General features: G+C 32.5%; 1 protein-coding gene across 3 annotated transcripts in view; it reads left to right on the forward strand.

Annotated features, from left to right (window-relative positions):
• Edc3 (Enhancer of mRNA-decapping protein 3) overlaps positions 1 to 24,743 on the forward strand; it is a 51,385-nt gene that overhangs the window by 4,545 nt on the left and 22,097 nt on the right. For all 3 annotated transcript variants that reach the window (XM_035366103.2, XM_035366102.2, XM_085825256.1), the window contains exon 4: positions 14,371 to 14,691. In XM_035366103.2, coding sequence (XP_035221994.1) covers positions 14,371 to 14,691 — 321 coding nt within the window. The remainder of the gene's footprint in view (positions 1 to 14,370; positions 14,692 to 24,743) is intronic.

Consider the following 24,743-nt stretch of genomic DNA (forward strand, 5'->3'; position numbering starts at 1 on the left):
GCATCTATGGAGTGGACACATCCGTCATCACCTGTCCGAAAGAAGTTCAAGACAACTCCCTCTGCAGGTAAAGTGCTCCTCACAGTTTTCTGGGATGCCCAAGGAGTTTTGTTGCTGGACTTTTTGGAGGTTGGAACCATCATTGCTACGCACTACTGTGACACCCTGTCGAAATTGAAAGAGGCGATTTGGAAAAAGCGGCCTGGCCTTCTCACATCTGGCGTTCTGCTGTTGGATGACAATGCCAGACCACATTCGGCGACGGCAACGTAAAACCATATTGCAACTCTTGGTTGGGAGTGCCTACACCATCCGCCATACAGTCCTGATCTCGCACCAAGCGACTTCCATCTGTTTCCGGCTTTGAAGAAAAATCTCAGGGATAGGCGCTTTGGTAGCAATACTGAAGTGAAACAAGCCGTTCAACGCTTCTTCCATATGCAAAGCCCTGATTTTTTCCTGGAGGGCTTTTTGAAGCTTATCAAGCGATATGACAAATGTCTCAATGTACTTGGTACACTGCTCAAAAAAAAAAAATGGGACAGTCCTATATCTCCCAATCTACTGGGCCGATTGACAAAATTCAAATTGCGTTCTTCATGTCTCGAAAGCGCGACTTAGGATATATATTAGATTTATATATAGCACTATTCTAACATAGGTATTTTGACACAAAATCGGACTTTTTCTGAAATAACATACCACTTTTTTTACATATTTCAATTCTATGACTCAAATTACGCCTAAATATGAAATTTTGTAAAATTTGGAGCGAAATTTACGGAGAAATTCACAAATTTATGTTGGCACTTTTTTGTCAGTTTGCGGCAAGAATACTTCACTTGGCGAACTTCTTAATATATGGCAACCTAGTTTCCTTAGGAAAAAAAGTCACCATCGTTCCTTTTTTCCAAATAATATTCTTTATATTATATTTTTAATTATAACTTATTATTTTAAGTAATTTTTTCTTTTCGAATTTCATTTTAATTGTTTAAGTTGCACATTTTTTTTTTTTTTTTTTTTTTCGAATAACTGTTTTAAAAATTTCTATTTACCTATTCGAACTGCGTAAATAAAGGTGCAGCGTTTATTTTTTTTTTTCAAATAGTTTTCTTTATATATACTTTTCGTCATAGCTATTATTTTAGGTCATTTTTAAATTTTTATACTTTTATTTTAATTGTTTGTGTTGCATTGTCTCTTCAGATAACTGTTTTAAAATTTTCTATTTATTCCTTCGAACTGAGCATTTTAAATATATTTATTAATATCAATTTTCCAGAATTTGATTTTATTTATTTGAACTGCGTTTTTTTCGGAAGAATACTTTGTAACCCAGACTACGATGCGTTTGAAAACTGCATACTATATTAAAAGAGAAAATGCAGTAAAGCACAGTTTGTTTCGCCTTTCAATGTTCCGTTCAGAAAAAATATATATAAATAAGAGAGATGTATAACCGATATTTTAACTTAGGATGACTTGCATACACTGCTTTAAACAGTTTTATCATTGTGTCCATTGCTTTACACAATTTTATCCTACATTTGGTTTCTTAAAATGTTATTAATATTTTAGTCAAATATTTTATTTTTGAAATCGCAAAAATCAAATATCATAACATTGAAAAGTGTTAAATTTAAAAAAATACGAATACTAAATTTTACGAAAAAATTTATTTTTCTTCTCTTTTTCTTTAAGCATTCTGAAAGTATATTGAAAAGTATCCAACTTTTCGAAACATTTTGGTATTTCTGACAATCATTTTAAATAAAGTTATCGCCTTCCATTTCATAAAGGCCCACAAACGGCCGAGCAGTAAAGTTGCTGAACACTGGTAGCTCACTCCAGGGTTCGAACCCCGGTAAACGGGCTGGTTGCATGGGCGTTTTCGTGGATTTTCTCATGTGTACCGCGTATGACAGCTGGTTTCCCTTAGAAAGTTCTTCACGAAGTATTTCGTCAGAGCCTTTATCAGTCTTTAGAGGCTAAACATTTTGAAGCTATGAGATGAAAGGAAAGACTGGTTTCATCAATAGGTTTTGGTTTATTTTATTATGACAAAGCACACTACGGCTATCTGCCTAAGGGGAGGGATGCCTTCCTGGAGGACTTTCTAATGGAAACTGGCTCGCATACACGTTACACATGGGGAAAACCACGAAAACGCCCATGCAGCCACCCCTTTCGCGGGATTCTAACCTCGGACCGAACTACCAGTGTTCAGCGACTTTACCGCTCGGCCGCTGTTTCATCAGGAAGGGAAAAAAACATCTTTAAGTGACATCCACATACATCACTGGATAAACTCCTGAATCTTCAAATAATTCGACTAAAAAATCATGGGATTCACCATTTATGATACGATATGATGTTCTATAACGTAATTTACACAACCATATAGTTTAAAACCAGTCGCTCTTCACTTTAATCTGCAATGATATCGTTTTGTCTTTTCTGTTACCACAAGCTCAATTGATGGTATTTGCTGGTGTACACGTCCAAGTGTTTTCTCTTTGAACACCTAAATTCTTTGAAGTATCCTGAAAGTATATTCAAAAGCGTCCAACTTTTTGAACATCTTGGTACGTCTGACAGCCCAATTTCCCTGCAAATTTTTGCTTACTTTTCTCCCTAATTTTCTTCTTTCCTTCTACAGTTATTTTCAGTGCTCACACAAGAAAATTAAGATTTTTCGACTGCTAGACTTCCATACATTTTGCATTCTTGTCAATTTTTTAAAATATCAATTATATGAATAGCGTTTCAGCTAAAGACAGCTTTTCATTTTCTAGTCATTTTAGCTATAAATGAAGTTTAAAGCGAAGTCCAAAGGATAAATATTTTAATTAAAAGATTTTTGCTAAATGACAAAGAAATAAAACAGTCCAGAAGGGTTTATTCTGTACCACAGAGTAACCCGATTCTTATATCGGCTGAAACAATCTAAATCATATTAAAGATCATGTTTTTTTATACAATCTATAACGCGAGAGAAAAATTAGCTTCTTAAAACATGCTTTCTAAGAGAATTAATATAAAAATTTATTTTTATATATATATTTTTTAAAGTTGAGACTTGAACCAAACTGTCAGACTTTTAAAGCTTATTTTACATGGTGGTTATTATTAGAGTTCCACTTTGAAATGGTCATAAAAGGAAAACTACCGGACCAAATGTTATCAAACTTGGGAATCGTGTAAAGGAGGTTATGAGAATTTATTTTCAGCAGAAAAAAAAAGAGTTCAAAAACTCACCATCAGGGGAAAAATGTTCAAATAACCAACTAACCTAGTTTAAGCGCGATTTCCAAGTGAAGTTACTAGTAAAATCCGAATGCTCATTAAAAATCATGTAGCTAGCCAATCGGGAGTAACATGAAAGATACGGAACCAATAATTGAAATGTTGTTACGGTACGCTGTTTCTTAACTTAGATGGTCATTCCTTAATTAAATAGCCCACCAACAGCCGAGCGGTAAAGACGCTGAACACTGGTAGTTCGGTTCGAGTTTCGAATCCCGCGAACGGGCTGGCCGCATGGGCGGTTTCGTGGTTTTCCCCATGTGTAACGTGTATACGAGCCAGTTTCCCTTAGAAAGTCCTCCCCGAAGGCATCCCTCCCTTTAGGCAGATAGCCCTCGTGTGCTTTGCCATAATTAAATAATCCAATTCAATCCTTAATTAAATATAATTGATTTGTAAATTCTACTAGAACTGACGGTAAGAATTGAAGTGGAAATAAGTAATATGGTGTGCAATCTTGATTAATATAAAATTAAAAATATTTGCATAGAAAAATGTTTGCATTCAGACAGAAAGTTTTTTGAAATATTTGCAATTACTTTATAAAAAGGATTTATTAATAACAGTAATAATTACTTATAATATTACTGATGATTAGAATTCAGTTCTTGACAATTACATTCTAAATTAGAACTTTAAGGATATAATGAAAATACGCTACACACAAAAATACATTTTAGGAAAAAAATGAGTTGATTTTTTTATGTTTTAAAACTTCTTAAATTCATTTAGTAAACATCGTATCCTCGTTGTTTATTGAATCCAGAATGTTGGTGTCGTTTATATAATTATTCTTACTTGTCCACAGAATCTGCTGACTTATCCAGCCATTAAGTAGCTGCAGATCATTTCTACATAACCATTGAACTTCCATTAATTCAGTCAGTCCATTAATTCAGTCAGTCAATTAATTAGAGGGTTGTATGTTTATATCATAATTTGACTTCTATAAAAAATGATTATTCTAAATATTATGTTTCTATAAAAATATATTGTGCTTTAAAAATATGGATAATAGTATCAGCCGCCCTTTCAGCCACTTCAAAAGCAACAGTTTGTTTAGAAATAAATTATGCAGTTAATGTCATAAAATTCAAATAAATATCAAACGAAAATTCTCAGTTTTAGACAATTTGATTTAAACGAAGTAAAGTAGCAGACAATAAAACGCCGAAGGTAAAAATTTACTCTTACAAAAACTTGCTCTTAAATTTTTTAAAAAAAGAAAAGATACGAGAGAAATTTTAAAAAAAAACAGTTAAAAATTTGAATAATATCATCTATAATTTAAAAAATAGCCTTTCATATAGTATTAATAAATATTTATTACTCATCATTGAGGGAAAAAATGTCATATAATTAATTCTCCGTAAAATTTTACTTGAAGTTTAAGGTTAAAAATAGCTGTGGCAATTCAGTGTAACAAAAATCCATAGACCACATTTGGCGTTATTATCGCTCAAAAAAAAGGTGCCAAATTTCAAAATGCGAAATTATGTAAATTCGTGTATATCTTAGAAAATTTTGAATAAAAAAAGTCTAATTTTTTGCAGATATGCTTAAAAATACACCTACTTTTTAGATGATGGTAAAAATTTTATAGGTTATAATTCAAAAATTTTTTCGAAAAATCTATAGAAATTATTTAAAAATAAAAATTTAAAAAATAAAACGCAAAAAATGGGTAAATTTTATTTGGAATAAACCAAAATTTCGAAATATGAGAGAAAAAAATCAAAAAAGTTTAATAAAAAAAGAGATATTAATAAATATTTGCCAAATTCAATTAACATTGAGGAGCTAAAATTTTGAGAGCTAATATTTTAAAAACTATTCGTACGATTTTTACAAAACTTGGTATTCTGGCATAATTTGAGTCGTAGAATCGAAATATGTAAAAAAATTGGTATGTTATTTCAGAAAAAGTCCGATTTTGTGTCAAAATACCTATGTTAGAATAGTACTATATATAAATCTAATATATATCCTAAGTCGCGCTTTCGAGACATAAAAAACGTAGTTTGAATTTTGTCAATCGCCCCAGTAGAACGGGAGATATAGCACTGTCCCATTTTTTTTTTTTTTTTTGAGCAGTGTACCTACGTGGAAAAATAAAGGTATGTCATATCTTTAATGTCTCATTCTATTTTTGACTTTCATACACAACTCTGACCACAGTCGACAGGGGAAACTTTTTTTTCAACTTACCCTTGTATTTTCACTTAAAAAGTCAAAGGAGCACCAAAGTCTACAATAAAGGCAAACAAAAAATACATAATCTCAATAAAATACATTTTAAATCAAACAATAAAATAACATAAAAAAGGAAAAACATGTTATACATTTAAGCACTACCAAGAACAAATATTCACTTACCATGATTTTCGAGTTCGCTTCATACACCCAGAGCCACGTAAAAATCAAAATATCAATCATACTTAAATCATTTTTTTCAAACCAGGTACTCTTTCTGATTGAACGCTTCACATAGCGACCATCTGAACCTTTCTTCCTACAAACCCATTCAAATCCATCTAAACGGTTTTAATTCACACCACAAAAACTCTTATAAAACATCCCGTGATTCAAAAATTTCCCAGAATCATGCACCCGATTACATCACAATAGGGTTTCCATAACATTCAACTACTCAGGCTACCATAAATGAAACAACAACTTGGCGATAAATCAAACAACAACTTCGCCATAGTACAAGGGGTACCTCAAAGTCTACTCTACCCTTAATTTTGGCAACGAAACCTCATTTATGGTTACCATGATAACTTTAACTTCCTGATTTTTTTTAAAAAATGAAAATAGATTGATGTGTACATGGACAAATTAAAGGCCTTGCATAATGGGTTGTTTGTGCAATTCTGAAATTTTTTTTAAGTGAAAACAGATCAATGTCTACATTGGGCAATTCTTTGATTTTTTATTTCGGTTTTGTGTAGCGGCCATCTTGAAATTGTGCCTTCCTGGTGCCAATCTTGATGTCAAAATACAAGGGGCACCCAATTGTAAACTTTTACCGAACTATGTAGTTTCCTTTAATAATAAGATCTAATAGAAGTTGAAATAAAATATTCACTACATATAATTGTTATTTTTGATGAAATTTGTTTCCTTTCTTAGTTAATACTGTATGTAAATTTTTGATCATTTCATAAACTGTTGCAAAAGTGATCGTTGTTATTATGGAAAACAGCTGAAAATAACAGACAATTTTATAAATTAATTATTTAATGTGTGCATAAAACCACATAACTTCAGGCATAAAAGCGAACGTCTCTCTCAAGAAATATTAAGAGTGAAGCATGAATTATCTTGTCTATGTGCTTCTTAAAATGTGATTCTTTCACATTTCTCATCTCTTTTACGTGTACAGCATATTTAAAAAAACAGACCATGATACCATGATAACTTTAACTTCCTGATTTTTTTTTTTTTAAATGAAAATAGATTGATGTGTACATGGACAAATTAAAGGCCGTGCGTAATGTGTTGTTTGTGCAATTCTGAAATTTTTTCCATTTCCAGTTTGCATTCCTTAATTTAATAGAGTAAAAGCTTGACTATTCAGATAGCTTGGGATTTGTCATATTATGAATGCATGAAAATTCTAGATAATTAAGCATATAAAAAAAATGCGGTTTACGGAAGAAAAGCCAAGTGATTGGAAGAAAACAATGCCAGTCTGAAAATATCAAGAGTCTTCTTATTGGTTATTAACTGTAATATCAAATACCTAAATCTAACTTATTCTAGGTACAGAAGATAAAAAAGGCTTAAGACCATGAAAATTGCCAAACTTATATCAGTCATTGCAACAGAAGTTTTAAGGAGCACATTGCTCTTAATTTAGTTAAATAATCAAAATATACAAGTTGTGAATGTAACATATAAAACATTACCTGTCATAATTTTTCACTTTGCACAGACAGTGTTTATCCATTTTCACATTATTATTATCATCTTACATTTCATGATGCCAGAATCCTGAAAACAGCAGTTAACTTATATTACTTGTTACAAAAATTAAACAGGCTTATCAAGAATTTATAAGTTTTGTATAAAACCAAGGCAAAGATCTTATGATTGGGTTGTGACATCACGCTTATCCATTACTGATGCAAAATAATCCGTTTGGCAACATTTTTCTTTGATGTTACTCATTGATCTATTCGCGCTTTATAACAGAGTAACAGATCTCTCATTTGTTTACATTTTTGTTTAAAAAAAAATTCTAAAATTTGAAAATACAGTCAAAAGTCGTTAATCCGGACTCGTCGGGACTTCGACGATTCCGGATTATCGATTTTTGCGGATTATAGATCATCAGTTTAAATCTGGTAAGATGGCATGCAGAAATTACAAAATTGAAAATATGAAACCATAATTTATGAAATAAAGAACAATTATGATCTAAAGGGTATCAAAATTTACAAAAAGAAAAAGCTTAATATACATTTGTTTATTTTATTAAAAATTTCTTTTAATGTAAGTTGTTTAAGTTGCTTCGTTTCATGTGATATTTTCTCTTTAATTCTATTAAACAGACGTAATTTCTTGTTTAGTTACAAAGTTCCGCTGTTCAAGTCCTATAATTGCTGTGTTCAGAATACTGACTAATTTGTCAATCGAAATTTTTTCGTTTTCAATAACCTCTGGGTCACTTTCTTCACTATCGGAAGCGAATTATAATGACAAGGAAATTGATTTAAATCATATCAAAGACGGAGTACATCGAGATGAAATATTACATTTAGTAAGGAATTATAAGCCAAATAAAATAAAAGCATCTGCCCTGAAGATAAGGATAGTGCTGACAGATCAACTTCCAATACATTGCGTGCTGCGGCGTGAAATTGATAAACAGATTTCGGATTTCGAATCATACTTTCGCTTTGTAGATCCTTTACATATTAGTAAATATATATCGGAAATTCTATTTGACATAATCGAAAGTTCAAGCTTACTTTTATAAAATTGCTCTAACAGTCTGCAAAAAATAATAAGCCGGATCCAATTCGAAGATTAAGGAACAACGCAATCTGCAACATTAACTGAATTAGATAATTTTAGCTTAGCTTATACCGTTCGTTACACATTTAACGCGTGTGCGCACACTCATATTCGCAGCCGTAAAGGTCTCACGCGCACTCGTAAACGCCTGTGTGCATGCGTGAACGCGACGCATGCGCAGAAAGTTTGTAGCTTTGAGGTCCAGATTATGGTTGTCCGAATTAACGACTTTTGACTGTATTCCAGTTACTTGTGCTTTCTAATTAGATGAATGTTGGATAGTCGGACATTTATTTTATATATCGATTTTTGTCTCAAATGAAAGAATACATCATGAATTGATCAAGCTCGAAGTCTGATAATTTTTTTCCCACAGTTAACCCATTAACCGCCAAAACTACAAGGGATGTTTCTTTTCTCATGAAAATAATAACAAATATTAAATTTAGCATTTATAACATAAATTTACATTGAAAATAAAAAAAAATGATCTCACCTGTGGAAAAAGCGAGTGTTGCGTTCGCGCAACGTCAGCGGAATAAGACTACGAATGTTTAGTGAGTAGGATTGTACTTGTGTGATGTTTCTTTTGAGTGGAGCGCAGGATTACTTTTTAGCTGTGTAACGTTTTATAAATCTACAAATCACTTTACTTGTAATTAATTTAATATTAAAATATACATTGTATTTCTTTTACAAATACAGATTATTTCATTTGAAAGATTCAAGCATGAAAAGCTTGATTACAATCATGATGCAAAGGTACATTACATACTTTGCATCTATAAATAGTCTGGCTATGGTATCTGTACAACATCTATGATGTAAGTCTTTTGTTATCAACGGACTTTACGATAATATGTCTACCATCTCCATGCAATGGTTTTTGAATGCTAAATTTACTAGGTCTTCCTGTTGCTGATCTATTTCTGGTTAATTCTACACTCTCAATAGGAGTTTGCAAAAGAAATAATGTATTCTTGCGTCTGAAATCTAAATGAGACTTTATATTTCTAGTAGTAAAAAGTAGTGATATTTGGTAAGTTTAGATACAGTCTCACCTCATATAATTTATCAGTATTATCAATTTGACTATTGTCAAATGCAAATTCTGCTTCATATTCCTATACTGCAAACTTGATATCGATTCTCGTACAACAGGAACAGAAATATCCTTATCAAAAGACCAATACATTTTTTCTTGAGGTAAAGAATATCCTGTAAGCAATAATATTCCAATAAATCTTCTCATATATTCTTCAGATGCAATAAATTCTGGGCTTTTTTTTTTTTTTTTTTTTTTTTTTTTTGTGCTGAGCGTATATATTTGCCTGTTCAACGAAAAGAGAGTAAATGTCTAAACCAGAAAGAAAATCAAAAATCTGTGCACTAGTTTTACCCTGTGTTTTGTCTTTTATAATTTCTCTTCTATCTTTTTCTTCATGTTTTTCCTTAGACATAACTAACAGTTCCTTTTTTATCCACTTCAAGATTTTAGTCTTCTGCTTTTTAAACTTTTTAGTATGACTATAACTGCTTTTAGAAGACTGAAACTTACTTCTTACGTTAATTTCAACTTCCCCAGCAGTATCATTTGATAAAATATCATTATCATTATTTAAAACATTGCCATTCCTTTCTTCTTCATCACTAACCTCTGCAATTTCTGGGGGAACAACAACAAGATCACTTTCATTCTGGTCATTATTAACATTATCATCATCTGTTTCTTCATCAAAAAGTCTTTGAAGGGCTTCTTGTAATGTAAGATACTTCATTCTAGGCATTTTTAAACAACCAGAACATTGAAAGGAATGAGTGAAAAAAGAGATTGACTACCCATTTCCTGCTGACGTTGCGTCATCACAACACCTGTTTTCCCTCCCTTTCCAACACAAATATAAACATCGGACTGATGAAATGTTTTGATAAACGGTGACCTTGACTAAAAATAGATCACTCATAAAGAGGGTCAGAAATTTTGCTTAAATTCTGCTTAAAGTGCGAGATTAATTACTATAAATAAAATGATTGTTGAAGGCAAATATTTTTTTACAGAAATAATCTTCATAATATTCCCTACACAAAATCATCTGCTGGTATAAAATATCTTAGGTAGTTATATTTATATACGCATTTATTTTGACCGTTGTGCCAACGCAACACCAGCGGCTAATGGGTTAAAGCAGTTCTGTGTATACTTATTTTTTTATTGAAGATTTCTTGTTTTTTTATCTTAATTTACATTTATATGCAACAGCTTATGTTTTAATGTGTGAACTATTTTATTCAATAACTGTCAGGAAGTACGTTTGAATTAAATATTTCATCTGGAAAGAGGTACAGCATGTGTTGGGAAAGTGTGCTGTATTTGTATTTCATGTTGATGATAAAAAACATTACATTATTAATAGATTCTTCTTTGAATTATTTGTCAGCATTATAACAAAAACACTTATAATTTAGGTAATTACTTTATCCTTTAGACTTTAATATTTTTCTTGTAGATAAATACAATGTATATTTATCATTTAGCTAATGAAAAATTCAGAAATTATGTGAATATAAATCAGTTATTCTGAACTCAAATACAGATTTCCATTTTAATGTGTTGCCAGCATCATATAAAAGTGGAATCTGATTTAAATAAGGATGGTTAGAGTAGAGAGAAGGGTACTCCTTGTATTATCGTGAAGTTACTGTTTCATTTAGGGTTGCCTGAATAGTTGAATGTTATAAAAACCCTGTTATGATGTAATCAGTTGAATGATTGCGTTAAATTTGTAAGGGTTTGTGGTTCATGTTGGTTAGGAAGTACCAACATGAACTTGTTTTGTAGTTTAGATGGTAAAATGGCTGAATGTGGTAAGATTAATTTGAAGTTTCTGTAAGATTTAAAAAGAAAGGGGAAAAGAGCATTACTTGACTGGTATGTAAATGAAGGTTTACTTGTTAGCCATTATTAGGTGTCCTGTTTGTAGGAAGGAAATGTGTATGGTCACACGTTGCTACAGATGATATTTTTTACTCTTGTTTTGTGAATTTATGTGGTGATGCCAGTATACAGATTCTAGTTCAGATAATTTTAGGAAGTTTTTGGATGCTGTTAAGTAATTTTGTTTGACTAAAGACATGTTAATTAAGATAAGTGGATATTTCCTTTGTGTAGTGCAAAGACGAATTTCCTTTTTTATGTTATTTCATTGTTTGATTTAAAATGCAGTTTATTGAGATTATATATTTTTTTGTTCAATGCTCCTTTGACCTTTTTAAGGGGAGTCGTACACCTTACAACCCATAAGATCTTCGAATAAGTGACTTGCAAGAATTGGGATAACTTATTTATTTTAAAAGAAATTACTTCCAACTTTTTATAGGTAACTACACAATATAGCTGCTTTCTGAAATAGTAATCAGAAAGTTTGTGTTGCCACAAACATTTTTATAATTTAATCCGCTTTGTGGCAAAAGTTTTCCTCATGTTTCCACCTTGCGCTCACAGTTTAAATTTTGTTCTGTTGCATAATTTAATTTCATATTTAATATATAGCTTTTATAACATTTGAAAACTACTGTGAACCAAGAATTCTAAGAATTTCTTGTTAAATTTTTATTTTATTTGGAGTTGAGTTTATAAAATGCATTTTATTAAAAAAATCTGTACCGTTTCCCTGCATAAAATTTTTTAATATTAAAATATTCATCAGATTTTTGGTTCAGTTAAAAAATATTGCCCATATAAAGAATTCCATCAAATCTCAAGTATGTACCATTAGCCATTTTTAAAATAGCATGCGTGCCAGGTGAAACCATGACGAAAAATTTTGTCAGAAAGCGAATTAAATTACAAAAATATTTGTGGCAACACAAATTTTCTGGTTACTAGTTCCCAAAGCAGCTATATTATGTAGTCAGCTGTAAAAAGTTGGAAGGTAATTGCTTTTAAAAGGAATAAAATATCCATAGAACATAAGGGATTTAAGGTGTATGAATATAGTTCGATGTGTACATGGACAAAGTCAAAGGAACGCGCAGTGCCTAGTTTGTGCAATTCTCTGATGTTTTTTTAACTGAAAATAGGTAATGTGTACATGGATAAAGTCAAAGGAGTGCTCAATACCAAGTTTGTGCAATTCTCCGATTTTTTTTTAAGTGACAATAGGTCAGTGTGTACATGGATACAGAGTTTCTGCAATTCTTTGTCTTGTTATTTTGGCTTTGTGTAGTGGCTAGATAACAAGTTAAAGAATTGCAGAAACTCAGTATCCATGTACCACCAAAAACCACTAATTTTTGCCAAGGTGTACCCATAAATATGTTTTTGTAATAAGGATTATCTATATCAAGCATGATTAATCAAGATATTACCTAAAGTATGAAATGTATGTAATTGAAATATATGTATTATTTATTACTGCAATGATGAAATACTCATAAGAATTAACAGCTTGATGTATTATAAATTGAATCAGTTAATTTTGTTGTAAATTTTGTAACTGAAAGAAAATAAAAGATATAAATTCAGTAAAAATTAATAAATAAAAACCAAATGACATTGCTATTCAGTTTCGTTATTTCTTTGATTGTATTGATTTTACTTGGTATGCCATTCTTTGTAAATGCAGACCATTAAGAAGAATGTGTATTGTTTCTAAATTGTTCACTTTGTTAAATAACTGCAGTTCTAACGAGAATCAAACTTCTTATATTTTTATTTTTTCATAATGAGTGTAAAACTTTCCAAATATAAGTATAGGAACCATGAGACCGCATTAAAGCTAGATTTCGCTATTTGTGAAAAGCAAATTTTTTTTAATTTGACATTGCCAAAATATGAACATTTTTGTCAATTAAGACTTCTGTAATTGGCAGTCTAAGTCTACGACCAACAGTTGTGAAAATAGAGGCTGTATAAGGACTTTTAAGCTGGGTAAGGATGTTGGTTTATATGTATGTAATAAAAAGGTTTTTGCTGCATTGATGGTGTAGGACGTAGAAGGTTGAATCCATTCTGAAGAGCAAGAATGATGGCATAAAACGTTGAAATGCCGATTCACAATGAACAGGAAACTGGCAATTGAAGCAGATTAAATCTTCATTTTATTTCAGTAAACATGTTGTAGCTACAAACAACTTGGCACATTATTTGTGCCTGTTTCAAAATGTATACATTTTTGATAACTTTGCAGTAAGAAGGAAGCAGCAGACAGTGGTCCAAATAGGCTGAAGAGTAGCAAGCAAGTGTGTTGTGCTTAGGATCAAGTCTTAATTCAAATTGAGTTAGTTTTGGTTCTCAGTGCATTGTGATTGGATAATTAATACTGGTGTAAAGTTATTATTGGCTGTTTGTGTTTTAATTGCAAAGAAAGTGTACTATTTTTAGAGTAGAGAAGGGAAATTAATTTATGCTGATAATTTAAATTATAATTTATCTTTTACATATTTTTATTTTTCATACATATACATATGTGTGTGTATGTATGTATAATATGCATTTGGTATTCCTGTCAAACTGGATAATTCTGTAAAAATATGACACTTAAAATTTTTCATAATTACAGTACTTGAAGAAAATTAAAATAGAGAAAATACATAAATTTTTATAAGATATCTTACCAATACAGGATTTTTGAAATGCAAACATTTGTTATAATAAATCAATGTTTATTTTATGGTAGTTAATGATGAAAAGCTGCATCTCTTTATAATGGAAAGACTTTTTTCAAGCATTTTTAAATCTGTCAACATTTTCAAATATGTATCCAAAATGTTAGGATTACAGGAACTAAAATTCATGTATAAGTGGAACCACAATATAAAATCTTTTGAATTCGAAGGCCAGTTAAATGTATCTGGAAGAGCTATAATTAATATTTATATTCCTTTTGATTATTATTCATTAATTTAAGAGGTGACTGAGGAGATATAAAAATAAAAGATTTTTGTTTGTTTTGTTTCAGTTCAAGTTTGAATATTTAGTTGGAAATATAAGTTTTAAAATTACTTTGCATTAATTCATAATTTTATTTGATCTAGGTGAAGGTAAAAAGAAAGCTACCAAAAGATCTGATGGCAAAAAATGGCAAAAGGAACGGGATGAAGCTTGTTTTAGCGTTTCTGTTGACAGTGAAGTTTTAGATACAGAATTTGACTTTGAAAAGAATCTTGCTCTTTTTGACAAACAAGCAGTGTTTGACGAAATAAATGCACTCTCTAAATCCGATCACATCAAGCTCGTAGACTGTAATAAGCGAATGCAAACGAAGTATCGTCATGATGAAAATGTTCTAATTAGTGATATGCCAGTTTTAAAACAAATTTCAGTGCCATGTGAATCTGACAAGGAATATGTAACAGGTATGTAATTTATAATTTAACTATATGATTATTCATTATTCATTCAGATTCATTACGTGGGCATAAAAGTTTAATTATTCTTCGAAAATTAAAGTAATCAAAATGTTTTTTTATTATATGCCACTTTTTTGTTAGCTATTTTACAAAATGCAGCCAAAATTGATGGCCTTTTATGTTAAATGTAAATTAAGTTTCTTTTTCTCTCCCCCACTCAATAAAATTCATTTAATATGGAGGAGGTATACTTAATTGAATTACTTATTGTTGCATCTATATGGGATCATAATAGATCGTACAGAACTGATGATAGCTTCATAAAATTTATTTTACCAAAAGAAACACTTTACAGAAACCCATACTCACAACTAAAGAAAATCTATGCAATACGAAAACAATAATTTCAATAAATAACCTATGACAAGTCGAGCATTAAATTAATAAATAAATTAAATAAATCTGTAAATTCAACCATTTATTTAATTTTAATAACCATTTATTTTTGTTAGGATTATGGTCTTCTATATACTATTTACTTTATATACACTTTGCAGACTATGTACTATGGTCATAGTAAAAAGCGAGCCTGTAGTAATGAATGACTTAGAATTTGATAACTTCCAGATCTGAACTGATGATGTTGTTCAGCCTGTTTAGGACTGTGTAAGAACAATCCCAGGTTGACTATAGTTTAGGAGAAAGTTCTTTCCAACAAATCAATCCATAACCCTATGTTTGTCACTTTTGTTTAATCAATGCCCTGTTGCTCTCGTGTCTTCATCTTCTCTTCTGCCAAGTTGACTTGCTTTTGTGCAGAATTGTGCATCACTTCAAACCTTGCTTGGAGATCTTGAGTGTACTCCTCAGGATGAAGGTGCATCTGAGCAGCGACCAAAGAAGAGATCACAAGGCAGACTACCAAAGAGCATCTGGGATGAGGAATAGCCTGTAGTCTCACGGACAGCAGTAAGAACAGAAGCAAGTTCTGGTCCCAGTCCTGTTAGTTTATGGAAACCATAAGCAAGATATTATTAAGGATGTTTCAATTAAACTTCTTTACCATGCTGTCTGACTGTGGATGTAATAATGTCATTTGACATTTGTCTGTTCCGAGTGATTTACAGAGTTTTTTAATTACAGCTGAGATAAAATTACTTCCTTGATCACAATGCAGTTGAAGAGGGCATTCCAAACATGGAAACTCAATGTTAATGTATCATTACCTCTGCTACCATGACAGGCTCTTGATGAAGTGTAAAATATGCTTCTGGCCATTTTGTAAAGCAATTAGTAATAACGAGGATGTTTGTTGCCATCAGCAGTTCTTGACAGAGGTTCAGAGAAATGTAATCTTGCAGCTTCCTTTATCTGCTTTTCTTCAGTCCTTTCCAGCCCACATAAGAACTGCATGGTTGACACTACACTTGCATGTCACTCCTCGCAGTACTCCAGTAGAAGCACTCTCGAACTCTATGCTGTGAACTAAGTCTACATTATTCTAAAGCAGCATTCTGTTAGGCTGCTGTGTAGTTCTTTAAGGACGTCTGGGATCTTGTAAGTATCAGCTGCCATCGGAATCCCTTTCCATCATCTGATTCAAACTTCCAGTACAAGATGTCTTTTTAAATAGGGAGTGAGTCCCAAAGAACCAGATATTATGTAGATTGAAGGGTCCTGCCAAGTCGGTTTCCTATTAGAAGGCTCCATTAAGTCATTTATGGGTTTAACGTTGCTGTCTTCCTCCTGGTCTTTTCTGACTTCTTCATCTTTCCATGGGTCTGGGTAAGACGGCAGCTTTATAGGCAGTCTTCTAGAGAGGGCGTCCATGTTTACATGTGATGATCAATTCCAATGACTGATGGTGATGTCATATACCTGGAATGTATGTATCCATCTGACTATTTGGCCTTTGAGTTTCTTGAAGTTTAAAAGCCAGGTCAACAATGTATGATCTGTGCAGAGCAGGAATTTTCTGCTGTAGAGGTAATGATGGAAAAGCTCTATGGCTTTAACTATGGCGAGCAACACTTTTCTGTCAACACATTCCTGTCTGGTTTAGACACTTGCTCCAGTATACTGGTACATGTTCTTGACTGTTTATTTTCTTAGGACAAAGTGCCATGGACAATCTTATTGCTCGTATCTGTGTCAAGAATTAATAGTTTGTCAAACTGAGGATACGTCAGGATTGTCACAGATATTAAAGCTTCCTTCAATTTGTTAAATGTATCCTTATATTCTTTTGTCCGCAAGAACTTTTGCTTGTTCTCTGTCGGCTTCTGAAGGTGTCTGGCAGTGGAAGAAAAGTCCTTTACAAATCTCCTGCAGTAGGTACAAATGTCCTGGAAACTTCTCAGCTGATGGACATTTTCAAGCCATCTCCATTCTTTAGTTGCTGACACTTTTTCTGGATCTGTACATACTATTTTGGTATAGATGACATGTGTAAGGTAAGTTACTTCTTGTCTGAACAATTTATATTTGGTGGGATGTAATTTTAGATTGGCTTTCATCAATTTTGAAGTACGTTCTTTAAATTTTCGAAACTCTTCCGAACGACAGTGATGTCATCCAGCTATATCAGACAGGCTTCCTAGGAAAAACTTCTCACTTCAGCCTTCGTGAGGTATTTGAATGTTGCCGAAACGTTGCATAATCCAAACGGCATCACCTTGAAATGCCAAGAACAAGTCATTGTCTAGTAGTAAATGTTGTCTTTTCTTGGTCTTTAGGATGTATCTCTACCTGCTAATATCCACTCTTTAAATTGAGATTTGAAAGCCACTTGCTTCCAGAAAGAGTGTTCAGAGTATCATCTATTCTAGGAAGAGAGTAGCTTTTTTACTTCGTAACCTTGTTCAGCCACTGATGGTAAATGTAAAATCTAGTTGACCAATAGGAAAGGACTAAGCACTTGTTGAAGACTTGATAACCTCACTTTCTTGCATGTCCTTTAGAAGTTTTATCACTTCTTCCTGTTTAGCAGTTGGTAAATGTTTTGAATATTGCTTGATTGGTGGATATATCTCATATCTATTCTTAACTGAGCCAAACTCGTTTGACCTATGCCAGAAGATGTCTGGGAGAAAACATCTTGAAATTCTTGATTGACACATTTAGCAGCACTCTTGTCTTCAGCGATTAGCTGTTTGTTCTGCTGTATCTCTGATATTGTATTCTCCGAAAACGTAATGATTGGCCGACTGTTGGGTTGCCTAATACAGGTCATTGGGATACATGCTGCAACCACTTCACCTTTCCTAACAAGTTTTGCTTTATCGCTGATGATGGCAACTGTCACAGGGATGACGGTCCTCGATAAGTGCCAGGGTTACTAGTACTCCTTGTAGAGTGCTACATTTCTTTGGATATTCCATTATACCATACTGGAAATTTCACTTTTTGGCTATGGATTCAGGTAGTAAAAATTCTATTCTTTCTAGTACTGTGATATCGTCTTGAGCAATGATTTGGTGGATGGATTTAAGTCCTTCATCTTTAATTCCAAACATGGTTTTTTCTCAGAGCCAGAATGCAGTTTATTATTTTGAAAGTCCTAGGAAAAATTGTATTGTCTTAGAAAGTCTAATCCAAATATCCAAGTATCTGTAATACCTGCCACATGTGCCAAAGATGTTAGGCAGCACTTCCAAATGTGATGTTAGCATTTAGCTTTCCATCAATGTTGATTTTTATCACAGGACACCATCTGGAGAATAATGCAGGATGGCATCCAGATGTGTTTACCTTCCAGTTGTTGAGCCAAATCCATTCAGTTGATTGTAACATTGATTTCTGTATTGATCATCATATTGCAAGAACTCTTTTTATTTATTCCCATACTGAAAAGATCATTACAGCTACCACTCGTTTCAGAAATCTGAAGTGCTTTAAAATGGGGGTTCTCAGTATCTGCCAACCTCTATCCCATGAGATGGCTACTATTTAACTTTCCTCCTTCTTGCTCGGAGCAGTTTTAATTTTCGTACCTTGGGGTGTCCTGCAGTTCCTTCATATGTGGCCTTCACTACTGCAGTTCCAGCACTTTATGGTCAGTTTGTTATCACTCCTGTTCCGCCTGAAAGCATTAAATGCTTGATCAAATTGTCTAGATGAGCAGTCGGTTGATCCACTGGATTCTGGACATGAGCAGCTTTAATTGGGTAGTGGTCTATACAAGTTGCTTGCTGGGCTGCTTTGAATTTAAAATGGCGTACATTAAAATGCTCTTTAGATCCTTAACATTTGCCATTCCCAGGGTCTTTTTGTGTCCCAGGATCCTTGATGTCATCGGTGAAGTACTACAGGGACACTATTTCCCTTTTTTCTGATGGATAGTCCAGAAAGGTGAGATGAGGAAGCTTCTCAGCATCCATGCCGAGCTCCTGGAGTGTTTCCATGGGTTTCTCTTGGCAAGATTTGAACTTAAGCCTGCTATAGACATTTAAACACTTTTCCTCAAAGTGCAGCCACAGCATTGAAGTGCAGTGGATAGAGCATTGAAGTCTAACCTCTGGTCTTTGGGCAGAGTTTGGAGTGTGTCTGCTCTCAGAGAAGTGTTAAGGATGCTGGCGTTAGCTTGGGAATCCCATACATTTGTGATTGCCACTGTACAAAACTGCATCTTGTACAGTTTCCAGCAGATCTTACTGTCATGTGGTTCCTGTAGAGAGGGACAAAAAGACATGGTAAGACGTGCAATCAAGATATCTTGATTAACGTGCAATCAATGCCTCTATGGCAAGATATCTTGCCTTTATGGCAATCAAGCCTTATTTGATGTAACAAAGTAAATTTAATCCTCAGATGATAATACCATATCTGGCAGAGAATAATCTCCTCCTGCCCAATTTCTGAGACTGCTCCATTTTCTTGCAACAGAAATTATTTTAATTAAAATGTATTAGCTTAGATTATTATGAAATGTATCATGAATAATGCAACAGTTAGAAAATTATTACTGTCGCTAAAAGTTTGAATAGATGAACTGAGAACATAGCACTCCTAAATCTGAAACGCTGTAGCCTAAAGCAAATACTGACTTTTGGAAGTCTTAAAGCAAATTTTAACAGTATGGCTGAAATATATATACAATTACAAAAACACGTCCTAAAGTTTACATGGTTGAGTTGCAAATATTCTGTGTGTGATTCTTTTGAAACATGATAGATGTGAATTTCCAAATATGTCTCAGTATGTTTATGTCAGTTATCACAGCATTGATTGTGATGCATTGTTAAGATCACCAAAATTATAGGAAGAGGTGAAACAAAAACTTGGTTCTTACCTCTACAAGAAGTACACAGTGTTAAACCTGGACTTCTTGGCTACTAACATATTACAGCCGTGTGCTATTCTATGGAATAGCTAATATCTATGCATGTTCTGAAACAAGCTGTACAATAGTAAGAATATTTTTGCATACTCAAGCACACAAAATACTTTTTTTAACATGATTAGCAGATTAACAGCCATATTGCTGTATTGACATCAAGGCTGCTTGTACAAATGAAAGAAAGGGGTTTAAATTTAAGATTTCCTGTGTAAAACAGAAAAAATAATTGCTATCTGATGAGAAAAAATCTTTTTGAGTTACAGGTATTTAACTCTTTGCTTCTCTTGAGCTATTGTTTAAAAATTCTTTTATGGAACTCAAAACGATTGCATATGAGAAATTTTTAAAAATACAAGTCAATGAAGACGATGTAATCTAGCATTTTATTTTCTTGGCTGAACTCGTGCAGTATATGCATCAACCGGTCTCTGCAGTATTTCTTATTGAACAAATATCCAATGATTAACCCCTTCGCGCCGACTGTCACGTCTACGTGCCAGCAACGAACACACTCACTTTCCGGCCGACACACAGGCGTGCCAGAGCATTTTCCCATTCAAAACTAGAATTTCTGCCACAAGATGGCACTGTATGTCCATATGGTTTCAGATACATGTACACTGCTCAAAAAAAAAAAAAAAAAAAAAAAAATGGGACAGTGCTATATCTCCCGTTCTACTGGGCCGATTGACAAAATTCAAACTGTGTTTTTCATGTCTCGAAAGCGCGACTTAGGATATATATTAGCTTTATATATAGCACTATTCTAACATAGGTATTTTGACACAAATTCGGACTTTTTCTGAAATAACATACCAATTTTTTTACATATTTTGATTCTACGACTCAAATTATGCCAGAATACCAAGTTTTGTAAAAATCGTACGAATAGTTTTTAAAATATTAGCTCTCAAAATTTTAGCTCCTCAATGTTAATTGAATTTGGCAAATATTTATTAATATCTCCTTTTTTATTAAACTTTTTTGATTTTTTCTCTCACATTTCGAAATTTTGGTTCATTCCAAATAAAATTTACCCATTTTTTGCGTTTTATTTTTTAAATTTCTATTTTTAAATAATTTCTATAAATTTTTCGAAAAAAATTTTGAATTATAACCTATAAAATTTTTACCATCATCTTAAAGTAGGTGTATTTTTAAGCATATCTGCAAAAAATTAGACTTTTTTATTCAAAATTTTCTAAGATATACACGAATTTACATAATTTCGCGTTTTGAAATTTGGCACCTTTTTTTTGAGCGATAATAACGCCAAATGTGGTCTATGGATTTTTGTTAAACTGAATTGCCACAGCTATTTTTAACCTTAAACTTCAAGTAAAATTTTACGAAGAATTAATTATATGACATTTTTTCCCTCAATGATGCGTAATAAATATTTATTAATACTATATGAAAGGCTATTTTTTAAATTATAGATGATATTATTCAAATTTTTAACTATTTTTTTTTAAATTTCTCTCGTATCTTTTCTTTTTTTAAAAAAATTTAAGAGTAAGTTTTTGTAAGAGTAAATTTTTACCTTCGGCGTTTTATCGTCTGCTACTTTACTTCGTTTAAATCGAATTGTCTAAAACTGAGAATTTTCGTTTGATATTTATTTGAATTTTATGACATTAACTGCATAATTTATTTCTAAACAAACTGTGTCTTTTGAAGTGACTTAAAGAGCGGCTGATACTATCATCCATATTTTTAAAGCACAATATATTTTTATAGAAACATAATATTTAGAATAATCATTTTTTTATAAAAGTCAAATTATGATATAAACATACAACCCTCTAGAGACTGAATTAATGGAAGTTCAGTGGTTATGTAGAAATGATCTGCAGCTACTTAATGGCTGGATAAGTCAGCAGATTCTGTGGACAAGTAAGAATAATTATATAAACGACACCAACATTCTGGATTCAATAAACAACGAGGATACGATGTTTACTAAATGAATTTAAGAAGTTTTAAAACATAAAAAATCAACTCATTTTTTTTCCTAAAATGTATTTTTGTGCGTAGCGTATTTTCATTATATCCTTAAAATTCTAATTTAGAATGTAATTGTCAAGAACTGAATCCTAATCATCAGTAATATAATAAGTAATTATTACGGTTATTAATAAATCCTTCTTATAAAGTAATTGCAAATATTTCAAAAAACTTTCTGTCTGAATGCAAACATTTTTCTATGCAAATATTTTTTATTTTATATTAATCAAGATTGCACACCATATTACTTATTTCCACTTCAATTCTTACCGTCAGTTCTAGTAGAATTTACAAATCAATTATATTTAATTAAGGATTGGATTGAATTATTTAATTACGGCAAAGCACACGAGGGCTATCTGCCTAAAGGGAGGGATGCCTTCGGGGAGGACTTTCTAGGGGAAACTGGCTCGTATACACGTTACACATGGGGAAAACCACGAAACCGCCCATGCGGCCAGCCCGTTCGCGGGATTCGAACCTCGGACTGAACTACCAGTGTTCAGCGTCTTTACCGCTCGGCCGTTGGTGGGCTATTTAATTAAGGAATGACCATCTAAGTTAAGAAACAGCGTACCATAACAACATTTCAATTATTGGCGCCGTATCTTTCATGTTACTCCCGATTGGCTAGCTACATGATTTTTAATGAGTATTCGGATTTTACTAGTAACTTCACTTGGAAATCACGCTTAAACTAGGTTAGTTGGTTATTGGAACATAGAAAGAACATGTGAGCTATTTGATTAAGATACTTTCATAGAGAATCTTTGTAAAGAGAACCTAAAAAACTACGAAAACCAACCATGCAGCCTGGGTTAGACTGAGCAGCAAACAATTAGTATTTAACAATCTCTTTTTTTTTTTTTTTTTCAAATGCTAGGCAACTGATGAGGCTCCAATTAAATCTCCAATTTAATATTTTATTTGTAAATATTTAAAATATTGTTGTATTCTTAGACACAAAAAGCAGAATTTAAGTTTTGTTAACTGGTTAGTAAACTACCAAGCCGTAGTGCAAATGAATATTCAATTTCTTTGGGAATAATTGTATTCACTGAATGTTCTTGGAATATGAGCTAAAGAAGGAACGTTCTCGGAAGATTAAAGAAGTGTTTAAATCCAGTGATATTAGGTTTGTCTTACAAGCTCAGGATCAAAACGATTCTGCAATTGCCCGAGTAGTTGACTTGTAAATGGATGTGAATTAAGCAGATGACTTTTAATCTTACGTTATTCAGCCAGAAAACGTATTCCAAATGTTTTGTATTGCATGACAATGCATCTTTTCATTATTCAATAACCAGTCGGAGAACCGCTTGTGTTCCGAAAATAAGTATGTGTACTCAATAGTCCTGCATGTTCTTCAAATTTGTCTTCTTGCGATTTTTTTTCTTTCCCAAAAACTAAAGTTGCCTCTCAAAGGAAAGCTTTTGACATTGAAGAGACAAAATTAATATGACATCTACTTTTAGATGCATGTCAAAAACAGATCTCTACAAACCTTCTCTTCCATTACATGTTGTGCAGTCAGACAAAATTTACATCAGCGTAATTCTATAATCTATTTTTATTACACTCTGATTACTTTATTAACATACAGTGAATATATACTAAATCTTTTACTTTAGCTTAAGTAATTCGGAATTTTTGATGGAATTGTTGTCGGAACTAGGACTTAGAAGATAAGTCAAATTAAATATTTCAATAACTCAATAAATTCAAGTTCGAAATTTCAATATTTTATTTTCGGAGGGAGGGGAAATGTTTTCAGTTTTGGTCCATTATACTAAGTATATTTGCTTCGATTTTTTATTTTTCCATAAAAGCGAAAATTTTACGCATGGTATACATATAACGCATAGCTTCAAATTAAAATTTAATAATATACAGAGTGGTTATAATTAAAGTTCCACATTGAAACGGTCATAAAAGGAAAACTACTGGATCAAATGTTATCAAACTTGGAAATCGTGTAAAGGAGGTCATGGGAATTTATTTTCCGTGAAAAAAGGAAGTTCGAAACCTCACCACCAGGGGGGGGAAATGGCGCTGTATGCAATATTGTTAAACGAAATATGGGTCGGAATCTAACTTAACCTTTTGTTAAACGGGTTTAATATGTTGTATACCCTTAAGAAACTTTGAAGTAGGCAAATTACCATTTAAAGATGTTAAATTCGATAAATATCAAGTGCGCCATCCCTGTAAGTGAGAATTTCGTCCGTGAAAACCACGAATTAGCGATTAGAAAATGTGAGATCGCAAATCACTCTCACAAGTGCGTACAATCTGGAAATCGTTTTCTTACAGATCGCTAATTTGTAATTTTTTAAGCCTGAATTCAGCACTAAAACATGAAGATACCGATTCAAAACGCTTTTAATCGATTTGGGCCAAAGAAATCTCTCATGTTATCTATCTAGTTCCATTGCATTCTCCTACTGCATTCGATTGCATAACAGTCATTTCACACCGTTTACTGTTGAATGACAGCTAGTTTTATAACAGAACCATTTTTTTCTGAAGAGCAGTCGACAGCTGGACCACTGCGATTGCAGCTCACTTAGAGTCAATATTAAAATGTTTCGTGATACATGAACTGCAGTAACGTGGCATTTTAGATACTACGATTTTTATGGAGGGCTGGGCACCACCTCAAGAGTGTCGCATAGTTACTTAGGCAACATTTCACGAATGAACGTCTTATAGG

Source organism: Stegodyphus dumicola, chromosome 10 (genome assembly GCF_044657685.1).
Source record: "Stegodyphus dumicola isolate Sdum_Otavi_A_Nest chromosome 10, ASM4465768v1".
Taxonomy (NCBI): Eukaryota; Metazoa; Arthropoda; class Arachnida; order Araneae; family Eresidae; genus Stegodyphus; species Stegodyphus dumicola.